At 40.9% G+C, this 14699-nt stretch overlaps 1 protein-coding gene across 1 annotated transcript; it reads right to left on the bottom strand.

The window, feature by feature from the left end:
- Window positions 1-9304: 9304 nt before the first annotated feature.
- Window positions 9305-14360, bottom strand: LOC125484139 (formin-binding protein 1-like). Its single transcript, XM_048601543.1, has 4 exons — window positions 14232-14360; window positions 13074-13192; window positions 10706-10860; window positions 9305-9363 (listed from the first exon to the last, which is right to left on the bottom strand). The coding sequence occupies exons 1-4, from the start codon at window positions 14346-14348 to the stop codon at window positions 9305-9307; spliced, it is 450 nt and encodes a 149-aa protein (XP_048457500.1). The 5' UTR covers window positions 14349-14360.
- Window positions 14361-14699: the final 339 nt, after the last annotated feature.

Here is a 14699-nt window from a genome sequence, read left to right on the forward strand (position 1 = left end):
CCCCCTTGACCTGTCCGTCCTCCCTGGACTGACCTATCCCCTTCCTAACTCCCTACCTACACTCACCTTTACTGGCTCCATCCCCGCCTCTTCGACCTGTTTGTTTCCTCTCCACCTATCCTCTCCTCTATCCCTCTTCTATCTGCCTCCCACTCTCTCCCTATTTATTTCAAAACCCCCTTCCCCTCCCCCTTTTCTGATGAAGGGTCTAGGCCCGAAACGTCAGCCTCTCTGCTCCTATGATGCTACTTGGCCTGCTGTGTTCATCCAGCCCTGCACCTTGTTGTCTCACTAGTCCAAATGCATTTGCTGTGATGCTGTGGTGTTTCAACCACAGAATATTATGTACAGATGGAGGCCACTCAAGTATTGTACATGGCTCTTTGAAAAAGTTATCCAATTGATTACACCCTGCAAACTCTTCCCATACAGTGCTCCAAATTTTCCAAAGGACCATAAGGCCGTTTGACCCTTCGAGCCTGCTCCCCAATTCAAACAGATCATGGCTTACCTAACATTCCTCACTCCCACTTTCCTGCATTTTCCTAGTAGCCCTTGATTCCCCTACTGATCAAAAATCTATCTCAGCCTTAAATATACAGAAGGCCTCTGCCCTAATAACTCTCTGTGGCAAGGAGTTCCAAAGATTCTTAACCCACAAAAGAAATTTCTCCTCATCTCAGTCATAAGGTGGTGTCTCTTTATTCTGAGACTATGCTCTCTGGTCTCAGACTCTCCCATGAAAGGAAACATCCTCTCAGCATTTGCCTTATCAAGCCCCTTATGAATCAGACGTTTCAATGAGATCACCTCTCAACCTTTTAAAATCTAGTGAATAGAGTGATGGACTATTTAACTTTTGCTCATAACAATCCCTCCATACCAGGGATCATCCTAGTGAACCTTCTCTGAACTGACTCCAATAAAACTAGATCTTTCCTTAAATAAGGAAATCAAAACTGCTCACAGTACTTCAGATGTGGTCTCACAAGCACCTTACACAGATGCAGTTCCCCTTTATAATCAGCATGTTTTTGTTAATTTGTGGCTTATTGGTGAAAGCATCAACACTGTCAGCCAACTGAAGAAGTTCCTGTATGCATGGGAAAAAACTACAGGCTCATGCAGTGGTTTTTTCCTTTTTTAAAGCAATATCATGCAGTGGTTCTTTTTTTTTTAAAGCAATGGAGAATCCAACATCAAACTAAATCAGCTGAAACTTTATAAGCTCTGGTCAGGCCACAACTAAAATATCATGTTCAGTTTTGATCAAGTAGGATGTGAATATCCAGGAGAGAATACAGAGGCAAATTACCAGAATGGTTCCACAGATGATGAATTTTGGCCCCAAGAAGTTGGGGATCTCCTTGAAGCAAAAGGCATTAAGGAGATATTGGAGGACAGAGGTGAACAAGATTATAACAGATTTAGATAAGGTGGGCAAAGAATAGTTGTTCCCGTTAGCTATTGGTGCAAGGACAAGAGGACACAGCTTTAAGATTCTGAACAAGAAATGAAGAAGAATTTATTTAAGTAGCAAGTGGCAACGACTGTCATGTGCTTCCTATGAGGATGTTGGAAGCAGAGATGATTAATCATTTCAAAAGGAAATTGGATGGGCATTTGAGGGAACTAAATTTGCAGGGTTACAGAGGTAGATGCCATAATGATTCTACTAATGGTAAGGTACATGTAGACAAGGAGTTTAAACTGGTAGTGAGAATCAAAAACCAGCAGCTGTAAATATACGATATTCAATCCAATAATGAACTTAGGAAAGAAGTTTCTTTACCCACGGCATGGTTATATGATATACAGGAATCATTCAGGTGACTACCATAAATGCATTTAGAAGGAAGCTAGACAAGCACAGGAGGGGGAAAGAAACACATGAGTATGTCGATAGGGTGAGATGAAGTGGAATGGGAGGAGGCTGGTGTGGAGCATACGCATTTAGTTCAAAAAGTCTGTATCAGTCTGTAAATTGTGTACAAAAGAAAGATATGTACCATACGGCATTTTTCATGTCACAAAGTATTTAAGCCAAATAATTTGGAAGTGCAGTAGCTATAGTAATGTAGGATATGTGACTGCCAATTTGTACACAGCGAAGGTTCCACATATAGCAATGAGCAGATATTCTTTATTCATCACTAAAAAGAGTAAATAATGAAGTAAAGAATAAATATGGGGCAGCAGGGTGGCACAGTGGTTAGCACTGCTGCCTCACAATGCCAGGGACCCAGGTTCGATTCCTGCCTCGGGCAACTGTCTGTGTGGAGTTTGCACATTCTCCCCGTGTGTGCGTGGGTTTCCTCCGGGTACTCCAGTTTCCTCCCACAGTCCAAAGATGTGCAGGTTAGGTGGATTGGCCATGCTAAATTGCCTGTAGTGTTCAGGGATGTGTAGATTAGGTGGGTTACAGGGCGATGGGTCTGGGTGGGATGCTCTGAGGTTCGGTGTGGACTTGTTGGGCTGAAGGGCCTGTTTCCACATCGTAGGGATTCTATGATTCTATGAAATATTGGCCAGGTCACAGGACATCACTCCCTTGCTCCTCATGTGGAGCCTCCAATTAACATCTCATCCAAAAGATGGCATTACAAGATTACCACACCCCTCCAGTACTGCATTGATGCATCAACCTTGATTTTTGTGCTCCAGTCATGGAATGGGATTTGCTGCAACTCTCTGATTCCAGGTTGAGAATGCTACCACCTGAGACAGGGCTGACATTAATTTTATATATTTGCTCTAATTTTGCGTCTTGTGTAATACTGACAAGGTAAATCATTTTTTGAGTAAGATCCTAAAATAATTTTAAAACCAGAGCACAAAACTCAAAAAATGTATCAATTCCTGAAGTTATATCAACAAAAATGATTTCAATTCATTCAATACCTAACGACTTAGTGTTAAAATTGGCACATTATGTCAGGCAGTAATTTTTTTTTAAGTTTATTTACTTTATTTTCTCAATTTCCTCATCAAATTATAATGCTGTAGGTTGGCATGAGATTGATCTACATCAAAGCTTAGCTGGTAATGGTAGTGTAGAACTCAGCAGGTAGCCATTTCAGCAAAGCAATAGTTTTCATAATGGTAAGGAATAGCAGGATTCACAACATTAGAAAATGACAAGCGCATTATAAAGAATAATTGTGGTTAGCTAATCAATCAAAATCCATTTAAAATCATAGAGATGTACAGCATGGAAACAGACCCTTTGGCCCAACATGTCCATGCCAACCAGATATCCTAAATTAATCTAGTACCATGTGCCAGCATTTAGCCATAGCCCTCTAAACCCTTCCTATTCATATACCCATCCGGATATCTTTTAAAATGTTGTAATTGTACAAGCCTCCAATACTTCCTCCATACACACACCACCCTCTGCATGAAAATGTTGCCCCTTAGGTACCTTTTAAATCTTTCCCTCACACCTTAAACCTATGCCCTCTAGTTCTGGACTCCCCCACCTCAGGGAAAAGACCTTAGTTATTCACCGTATCCATGCCCCTCATAATTTTATAAACCTCTAAGATCACCCCTCAGCATCTGACCCCCTGGGGAAAATGGCCTCAGCCAATTCAGCCTATCCCTACAGCTCATTTCCTCCAACCCTGGCAACATCCTTGTAAATCTTTTCTGAACCCTTTCAAGTTTCACAACATCCTTCCTATAGCAGGGAGACCAGAATTGAATGCAGTATTCCAAAAGTGGCCTCACCAAAGTCCTGTACAGCCACATCATGATTCCCAACCCCTATACTCAATGCACTGACCAATAAAGGCAAGCATACCAAATGCTTTCTTCACTATCCTGTCTACCTGCGACTCCACTTTCAAGGAACTATGAACCTGCACACCAAGGTCTCTTTGTTCAGCAACACTCCCCAGGACTTCACCATTCAGTGTATAAGCCCTGCCCTGATTCGCCTTTTCAAAATGCAGCACCTCACATTCATCTAAATCAAAAACAACACAGTACAGAGCTGGAGGAACACAGCAGGCCAGGCAGCATCAGAGGAGCAAGAAAGTTTCGGATTGGGACCCATCTTTAGAAATGGGGAGGGGAAAGGCAGCTGGGAAATAAATAGAGAGAAGAGGGGTGGGACTGGGGAAGGTAGGTGGGATGGTGATAGGCGAGTGCAGGTAGGGAGTGGTGGGGATTGGTCAGTGGGATGGGTGGGGTGGATAGGTGGGAGAGAAGATGGACAGGTTGTGTCAGGTCAAGGAGGTGGGGATGAGATGGAGGGTTGGACATGGGACGAGGCCGGGGGTGAGGAGATTTTAAAACTGGTGAATTCCATGTTTAGGCCATTGGGCTGTAGGTTCCTGAAGTGGAATATGAGATGTTGCTCCTCCAGTTTGTGGATAGTGTCACTGTGGCACTGGAGGAGGCCCAGTATGGACATGTTACCCGGGGAATGGGAGGGGGAGTTAAAATGGTTGGCGACCGGAAGGTGTTGTCATTTGTCGTGTACAGAGTGCAGATGCTCTAAAAAACAGTCTCCGAATCTACGCTTGGTCTCACTGATGTAGAGGAGGCCACATCAGGAGCAGCAGATGCTGTAGACCAAGTTGTCGGATGTACAGGTGAACCCGTCTGATATGAAAGGTTTGTTTTGTGCCTTGAATGGAGGTGAGGGGGGAGGTGTAGGGGCAGGTGGAGCACTCCCATGTGACATGTCCATCCTGGGTCTCCCAGAGCGTCACAATAACACCACCCGCAAACTGGAGGAGAAGCACCTCATATTCCGCCTGGGGAGCCTACAGCCGATGGCCTAAACATGGAATTCACCAGTTTTAAAATCTCCCCATCCCCCGCCTCATCTGATGTCCAAGTCTCCCTCTCATTCCCGCCTCCTTGACCTGACACAACCTGTCCATCTTCTCTCCCACCTATTCACCCCTCCCATCCCACTGACCAAACCCCACTACTCCCTACCTGTACTCACCTATCACCATCCCACCTACCTTCCCCACCCCACCCATTCTCTCTATTTATTTCCCAGCTCCCTTCCCCCTCCCCATTTCTGAGGAAGGTTCCCGACTGAAATGTCAGTTTTCCTGCTCCTCTGATGCTGCCTGGCCTGCTGTGTTCCCCCAGCTCCACACTGTGTTGTCTCTGACTCCAGCATCTGCAGTTCTTGCTATGTCTATCTAAATCAAACTCCATCTGCCACTCATCAGCCCATTGGTCCATCTGATCAAGGTCCCATTTTATTCTGAGGTAATCTTCTTTGCTGTCTACTACACCTCCAATTTTGGTGTCATCTGCAAATGTACAAACCATACCACCTGTGTTCACATCAAAATCATTTATGTAAATGATGAAAAGGAGTGGACCCAGCACTGTTCCTTGTGGCACACCACTGTTCACAAGCCTCCAGTCTGAAAAGCAACCCTCCACCAGCACCCTGTCTCCTATTTTAAAGCCAGTTCTGTATCTAGATGGCAAGTTCTCCCCATATTCCACGTGGTCTAACTTTGCTAGCTAACTTGTCTACCATGCGGAGGCTTGTTGAATGCCTTACTGAAGTCCATGCAGGTCACATCCAATGCCCTACCTTCATTAATCCTCTTCGTTACTTCTTCAAATAACTCAATCAAGTTAGTTAGATACAATTTCCCACACACAAAACCATGTTGACTATCCCTAATCCGCCCTTGCCTTTCCAAATACATGTAAGTTCTGTCCCCCAGATTCCCTCCAAAAACGTGCCCACCACTGACATCAGGCTCACTGGTCTACAGTTCCATGGCGTTTCCTTACCACCTTTCTTAAGTAGCAGCACCACGTTAGCCAACCGAGTCTTCCCGCGCCTCAACTGTGGCTATCAACGATACAAATATCTCAGCAAGGGGCCCAGCAATCATTTTCCTCGCTTTCTACAGAGTTCCAGGGTACACCTGATCAGGTCCCAGGGATTTACCAACCTTTGTGCATTTTAAGACGTCCAGCACCTCCACCTCTATAATGTGGACATTTTTCAAGATGTCGCTATCTATTTCCCCAAGTTCTCTTCCATATCCTTCTCCACAGTAAACACCGATGCAAAATACTTGTTTAGCATCTCACCCATTTCCTGTGGTTCCACACATAAAGACCAGAAAGGCTGCCTCAGGGACCCTATTCTCTCCCTGGTTACCCTTTTGTCCTTGATGTATTTGTAGAATCGCTTTGGATTCTCCTCAACCCTATTTGCCAAAGTTATCTCATGTCCCCTTTTTGCCTTCCTGATTTCCCTCTAAGTATACTCCTACTGCCTTTATTCTGTTCGATCCATGCTGTTAATATCTGACATATACTTCCTTCTTTTTCTTGACCAAAACCTCAATTTCTCCAGTCACCCAGCACTCGCTACATGTATCAGCCTTGCCCTTCAACCTAACAGGAACATACCATCTCTGGACTCTCGTTATCTCATTTTTAAAGGCTTCCCATTTTCCAGCCATTCCTTTACCTGTGGAAATCTTCCCCCAGTCAACTTTTGAAAGTTCTTGCCTAAAACCATCAAAATGGGCCTTCCACCAATTTAGAATTTTAACTTTTAGATGCGGTCTATCCTTTTCCATCACGATTTTAAAACCAATAGAGTTATGATCACTGACCACAATGTGCTCCCCCACTCACACCTCAAGTCACCTGCCCTGCCTTATTTCCCAAAAGCAGATCGTTTTGCTCGTTGTCTCGTCAGTACATCCGCATACTGAATCAGAAAATTTGCTGGTTACACAAATTCCTGTCCATCCAAGCCCCTAACCCTATGGCAGTCCAGTCTGTTTGGAAAGTTAAATCCCCTACCAAAACCATCCTATTATTCTTACTGAGATCTCCTTACAAATTTGCTGCTCAATTTCCTGCTAACTATCAGGGGTCTAAAGTACAATCTCAATAAGGTGATCATCCCTTTCTTGTTTCTCAGTTCTACCCAAATAACTTCCCTGGACGTACTCCCAGGAATACTCTCCCCAAGTACAGCAGTAACGTTATCCCTAATCAAAAATGTCACTCCCCCTCCTCTCTTGCCTCCCTTTCTATCCTTCCTATAGCATTTATACCCTGGAACATTAAGCTGCCAGTCCTGCCCATCCCTAAGCCATGTTTCTGTAATCACTATCATATCCCAGTCCCATGTTCCCAACTATGCCCTGAGTTCATCGGCCTTACTTGTTAAGCCTCTTGCATTGAAGTAAGTGCAGTTGAATTTATCAGTCCTACCTCATTCTCTGTTTTGTTCCTACCTGCTGACTGTTTGACTAGCTCATTTGCCCAACTGCACCCATTTCTGACTTATCTCTTTTCTCCCTAGCACTCCCCACTTCCCAACTAGTTTAAATCCTCCTGAGCAGCTGTAGCAAATCTTCCCGCCACTATATTTAGTCCTTTCCAATTCAGGTGCAATCTGTCCTTCTCATACAGGTCACTTCTACCCCAGAAGAGATTTCAATGATCCAAAAATGTGAATCCTTCTCCCCTGGATCAGCTCCTCAGCCACGCATTCATCTGCTCTATCCTCCTATTTCTACCCTCACTAGCTCATGGCACCAGGAGTAGTCCAGATATTACTACCCTCCCTCCTGCCTAACTTCCTATACTGTCTCCTCAGGACCTCGTCCTTCTCTTTTCCTCTGTACCAAAAACCTGGCTGTCTGTGCTACCTTCCCCCAACAGTCCATCACGCCCTACATTTCACAAAACAGCATACTTGTTTGAGATGGGGATAGCCACAGGAGACTCCTGCATTGCCTGCCTATCCCTCCTACCTTTCCTGGAGGTAACCTATCTACCTGACTGTCTCTGCGGTTTTTCTACCTTCCTGCAACTGCCATTCACTATATCTCTTAGCTCCTGTAAATTCCTCATTGCCTCTAACTGCCGCTCCAACCGATCCATGCATTCAACAGGATTTGCAACAAAGCACACTTACTGCAGACATAATCATCAGTAACGTGGAAACTCACCCAAATTTCCCACATCTGACAGGAAGAGCACATCACTCTACTAAAGGCTATCTTTGCACCTTAACAATCTACAGATCCAGAAAATAGCATAGTTTCACTCTAAAAACACTGCTCCAGGATAACTTAGTACCTATTCTTTATACTTTTAAAGTTTAATCAAGAGACAGATCTCAATAAAACATTTAATCAATTCCAAATTTGTCCCTGAAATGGCAAAACCACCTACCAATTCCATATCTGAAATCAAATACAGTGTGCATCTTATGTACTTCATGTAATGATTCCCCAACACTGCAAATTTTAGCAGAGTTAGTAATCTAGTGATACTGTACAGTTCACGAGCCTGCTCTACTCTATCATGATACACATTTTTCGCAAAAATGACTATTTTCTTTCTAAGAGTTGTATTGTCTTGATGGCATGTTGAGGATCCATCTCCAGAGCAGATTTTCTTTTCAATAATAAAAGGCAACTTTCAGCAGTCAAATAAAATCAAAATACTATGGATGCTGGAAATCTGAAACAAACATAGAAAATGCACGGGAAAAATATCTTTGGGGTGAAAATACATTCCATATTAGTATGATAGCTTTTTTAAAGCTGTGCAACTGTATTGTTATAGAATTCGGAGAGCTTTTAGAATTTTTTTCATGGGCTGTGGGTGTCACTGATAAGGGCAGCATTTGCTGTCCATCCATAATCACCCATGAGATGGTGGAGGCATCCCATCTTCTTGAGCTGCTGTAGTCTAGGTGGTACAAGGTGCACAGGTTGTGAGGAAGGGAGTTCCTAGATTTTGATCCCATGACAATTGTCGCAAATGGATTAAAACCAAAAACTTTTAAGTATACCTATACAGTCATTTTAAAAAGAAATACATTAAACAGCCTTATAGAGTTGGCTGCCAACGAACACAGAATGGGCAAGTTGGCTGCTTCTGGAGGTTTCCAGCAATTACCACAGATGAAAGCTAATATCATTTCTTCAGAATGTTGAACTTTCCATATTTTGGACATTCCAACCAAGCCAACTTAAAGGAATAGTACAGAACATGACTACCCCAGCCAGTACTGAACAAAGAAAACCACTGAAACACATTATACATGATATCTTCTAGTAGGTTCACACAAAATGGTTTGACCAGAACATCAAAGCAGATTTTGCAAACTATGTAGGTGAGCTGGAAGTTCCCATCATGACTGAAACTGTTGGTCTGTGTGAACTGCCTTTAGTTGTACAGATTTTGACATCTTAGTCTGCTTGTAATACCAAGACAATTAACAACAAAAACAACCCCAGGCATAACTAAGTTGGTCTCTAGTCTTGCTCTCTCAACAGTCTGATTTCCAGATAGAATCTGATATTTTGCCCGCAAAGTTAAATTCTAAACCTGCAAGAATCATATTGCTGCACCTTCAACTGCAATTCAACTGCATCTGAGCCTCTGCAAAAGGGACTACTGTGTACAGCCAGTTGAAAGAAACTCCACTGGACATGGAGTGCACTGAACACTAATTTCACATAAAATTAATGCCAATATTGTTTTCATCTGAGCAATTCGTAAATGTAATTTCTTCTCCCCTTTTGCTTCTTTCTTCCTTGTATGATTGCAAGTGTGCACGTTATGAAATTATCTCCTGGGTTGAATGCTTGAATGAACAATCCAGTTTGTTTTAATCCAAATGAAAGTTTGTTATGGATCATTTCACAATCAAAGGGTTTGAGGAAACACACCACCTACTTTTAATAAGCAAAAAAAAAAAGCAAAAATGAAAAATTATCTTCTGTTACAGATAGAAGATGAGAACATAATGATTAAATTCACCTCTACCTCATGTCCATGAAGAAATGGTGATATTTTTTAATATTAAAGAGAGACATGTTGCTAAAAACCTTCTAATGATTGGTGTTTTTGCATTTCTTTTGACTTGCAACTTTCGAATTATCAGAATAACTTATTCTACAGGAGAACTTCTACAATGCTGCTATATCCTTTTCATAATATAGAGACTGAGCTGTGCACAGTGATAAGTGTCATCTAAAGAAGTTTCTAAACAATTCTATTACTCTAGAAATGACACCAAGTGCTTGGTTTAATTTAAAGACTGTTAACCGAAATTGCTATTTTCTTGTAATTTGTGAATTTGTACCACATTTTGCTGTTCTATCCTATCCAGGTTGTTTTCCAAAACAACAAGTGGCTTATTCTTTCTTCCTATAAATTCAGTTGCTCACTCTTCAATGGTATTGTACTGGGTTTTTACAATTGTGTAGACTGCTTAATATCATGCTCATTTTCCAAATCATTAAATTAGATACCACATTACATTTCACTTTACCCTTTAACATTTTGACTTTAACTCCCCTTTCACCCTCTCCCACACACACATATGTTGGGCCAATTAACTGAATATTTTAAGGTCCCAGTTATTTTGTCATCAAAATTAGTGAAGCAGAACAAAGTAATTTAGGTAAATTAGAATGTACAAATAATTAGCTAGTTTGTTCCTTAAATTACTACTTCATGTAACATATAATGACTAATGGTAAAATATATTACACTTCAAAATAAAGTTAAACACCTCTTACAGTAATTCAGAACGCTTTTGAAATGCTTCTAGTCTTGGATTGATGTAGGAAATTTAGATGAAAGCTAAATAATAAATAAACATAAAAATCTTATTTAAAATCGAGTGTTTCAAAAAAGAATTAGACTAAATTAAAAATCTTACCATCAAATGGGTACAGAGCTTTGCAGTGACCAACAGCAGGGAGAGGTTCATCATCTTCAAATTCATCATCAAATTCAGATGCACGATGAGGGTCTGGATATCTCTGGTTCCCTCTCAGCTCTTGATTTGGATCATCCGTATAGCTCCCCTCAGGGCTGATTGTAGTGAAATCAAAAATAAATTATTAAATAAGAGATTTACTTGAAATATTAAAACTCGTAGATGTCTAGAGTTAAACGCAGTTCAAACAGAACCATAAAGGTCAACAAGTTATTCGTATAAGGACACTTACCTTTAAACCACCGCTGGAATTTTAAAAAAAAACCAGCAGCAAATTACTTCTTCAAACTATATTTTATTTTTCTAAAGCTTTTTGAGAGGGAAAGCACTGCTTGGATTGACTTCACAATTTTCACCCAGTACCTTAAAAAAAATGCAGCAATTGGCACTGTGCTTCTTGTGCCAATGATCACTGATACTTTGATCACTTGACTACACTTCATACAAGAAACGAACATTTGCTCCAGCAAGAATTCAACTCCTACTCTTGGGGATCAAACCTAGGGCTTTCCTGGTCAGTATGATTCAACCAATTGTGTTTTTGGCTCCACATTATTATGGATTTTTTATGTCATGCAGACCACATTTTTCAGAAAGGTTGGATATTATCCAATGCTGCTATTTCTTAAATAAGGGACATCATGCAGGTTTGACATTACTATAGCCACAACACATCAAGGGAGTCAGATGTTAGCAGCTACAAGAGCAAACAAATTAGCAGCCAATTAATAATAAATGTTTTGATGCTTCATAGTATACTCTCCAAAATGTCTTTTTTTTTAAAGTCACTTCTGAGACATGGGCATCACTGGCTGGCCAGCATTTATTGCCCATCTCTAGCTGCCCTTGATGAGAAGGTGTTAGGAACCGCTGCATCCACAATGCCCTTAGGGATGGAATTCCAGGATTTTGATCCAGTGACAGCGAAGGAACTGTGATATATTTCCAGTCAGGATGGCGAGTGGCTTGGAGGGTAACTTGCAGGTGGTGGAGGTATATGTTGCCCTTGTCTTTCTAGATAGAAGTGGTCATGAGTTTATGTGATGCCATCTAAGGATCTTTGGTGAATTTCTGCAGTACATCTTGTAGACACTGCTGCTACTGAGTGTCGGAAGTGGAAGGAGTGGGTGCTGGGGGATGTGATGCCAATCAAGCAGGCTGCTTTGTCCTGGCTTCTTGAGTGTTATTAGAGCTGCACCCATCCAGGAATGTGTGCAGTATTCCACCATTCTCCTGACTTGTATCTTCTAAATGGTGGACAGGCTTTAGGGAGTAAAATGATGAGCTACTTGCTGAAATACTCCTAGCCTCTGACCTGCTCTTGTAGCCACTATGTTTATGTGGCGAGACCAGTTTAGTTTCTGGTCAACAGTAACCCCAGGATGTTGATAATGGGGTACTCAGTGATGGTAGCACCACTGAATGCATTGGTTAGATTGTCTCATTGGAGATGGTCATTGTCTGGCATTTGCATGTTGCAAATGTTACTTGCCACTTGTCAGCCCAAGCCTGGATATTGTCCAGATCTTGTTGCATTTGAAAACAGAATGCTTCAGTATGTGGAGTTGTGAATAATACTGAACGTTGTGTAATCATCGGTGAACATCCCCCACTTTTGACCTTATGATGGAGGGAATGTAATCGGTGAAGCAGCTGAAGATGGTTGGGCCTATGACACTATTCTGAAGAACTTGAATGACTTCCAACAAGCACAACCATCTTCCTACGTGCCAGGTATTACTCTTTTAATCACGTTTACATTCTTTAGCAACTATTCCAACACTGTTTTAATCACGTCTACATTCTTTAGCAACTATTCCAACACTGTTTAGGAGCAGTATGCCAGCAATGTTAGCCTGGGAACAGATTCCTAAAATCTAATTGATATTATGTGAACTGCAGCAAGATGACAGGTTTTAATATCCACCCATCCATGGCAGATTCTTTTAATATTCTTGCTTTACAGCTTGAAAGTTGCAGAGTATCTAATATTAACCTTTGTGTTACAGGTTTTAAATCTGCTGTTCTTCAATGCTTTGCTATTCTATGATGCAGCTTTAAATTTCTAGTCTGTTGATTTGAACACATATTAAAAGCAGGAATCAATTTACAGCTTTAGACTTCTTCTTTCAACTGACTGGATGACTCATTCTCAGAATGTGTAAAAGTAGAAATTTCAAAATTAAAAAATTCCATTAATTAAACCATGTAAGTTTTAACTTTAAATTAAATTCCGTGCCAATTTATTTTATAAACCATTTGATTGAAGCCAATTACAACTTAATGACTACAGTGGTTTTATGTATACCTTTCCCTGCCAGGTGTTCCATGATGGTTAATTTCAGCAGGTCGTTCGAATGCAGTGCCACCACTTAATCGTCTATCTCCTCTTGGACATGTTCTGTTTTCCACCTCAAAGAGCCAAATCTTAGAGAGATTGATGTATTATCAGTGTTACAGTCAAATCAAATAATTGTGCTGTCTGTTCACTAGAGTTTAATTTAACACTGTCCATAGTGGTCATAACAAAAATAATTAACCAGTAATATAACACAAAACACCACAACAGTACACAGTTTCAGTTAACTAATAGTACTTTAGCATGCAGCATCACATAACACCTTCCAGGCTGGTACCTCAATTATTTGCCCCTGTTCTTCTCCTCCACCAAATGTACTTAAAGTTCAACTGTAAAAGTTCTCAATAGTCTAAAGCTATTTGTTGTGACAAAAGATTCAGAGACAAATTCCATTCCTATCAGCTCATAATGCAGTTTCACAAGTCAGTTTCATAACTGAAAAGAAACCCGAAAAGAAACATCTAGTTTATCAAGGTCTATAGTGTCATGGTACAACTTAGACATACCAGGATCGTCCACTTGAAGTAGAAAGGCTAGCAAAAATTCTTTTGGGTGAAACCAATTAAGTTGGATTCATATCTTCAAAGCTCACCAATAGCCCATTTCTCCGAAATGTACTTACACTTGTATGATTCTTTTTTCTGTAATGCTAACAGTACAAATCAATGACCAATGAGCAAGGATGGTGAATGTTTGAGATTACATTGACCAAGCTTCATTGTGTCCAATTCTGCCCTCACTCAGAAGTTACATCTGTCATTGGATAGTATCCATCAGCAGGCATCTTTTCGGGTATTTTTTCTTAGTCTAGAGTCACTTAAGTTAAAAGAAGCTCTCCAAATACTAATTCAGGTCAGGTCTGACCAGAAATCAAATCTGTAACTTGATGTCTTTTTTAAATAAACCACCACCAAATCACCTTTGATTTAATGTCTTTATCCTATAACATGGAATATCTTTCAGCTAACTTGACATGTTAGTACTCAGATACAAACCAACAAAGTTAGATGAGTCAGACAACTTGCAGCATACCCAGTACTTAGATTACATGAGCAACGTGCAACTCTGATACCTTTTATACAACAAATATATTATTTTCTAATTTACCTCATGCTTTTGAACCTCATTACGTAGTTTGTCAATGTTGCATATGGTCTCTGAAATCTTTGGGTGCAAGCTACCAGAATCACCCATCTGGGGATTTCGTTCATAAACATCTTTCATTTTGTTTAAGGCATCTCTGGGGAAAAATAGAAATTGAATTCAGAGTTATTAGTGCGCTTTATGTAAAATAACTGAATTATCATTAGATCTTCAACTGTCTCATTTTCATTTAATTTTCACTGTCAAATCTTTCTCATTAATTTTGCCCAGATTATATCAGTTTCAGGAGACTGAGAAAGCTTATATGACTTTATGTGCAATTTATATAAATTAATGCAGCATCTTAAATTGCTACATTATGAACAAGGAACATTCACCTTGACAACAAGGTGTAGAGCTGGATGAACACAGCAGGCCAAGCAGGATCATAGGAGCAGAAAGGCTGACGTTTCGGGCCTAGACCCTTTTTTT

This window comes from Rhincodon typus, chromosome 10 (genome assembly GCF_021869965.1).
Source record: "Rhincodon typus isolate 14 chromosome 10, sRhiTyp1.1, whole genome shotgun sequence".
Lineage (NCBI taxonomy): Eukaryota > Metazoa > Chordata > Chondrichthyes > Orectolobiformes > Rhincodontidae > Rhincodon > Rhincodon typus.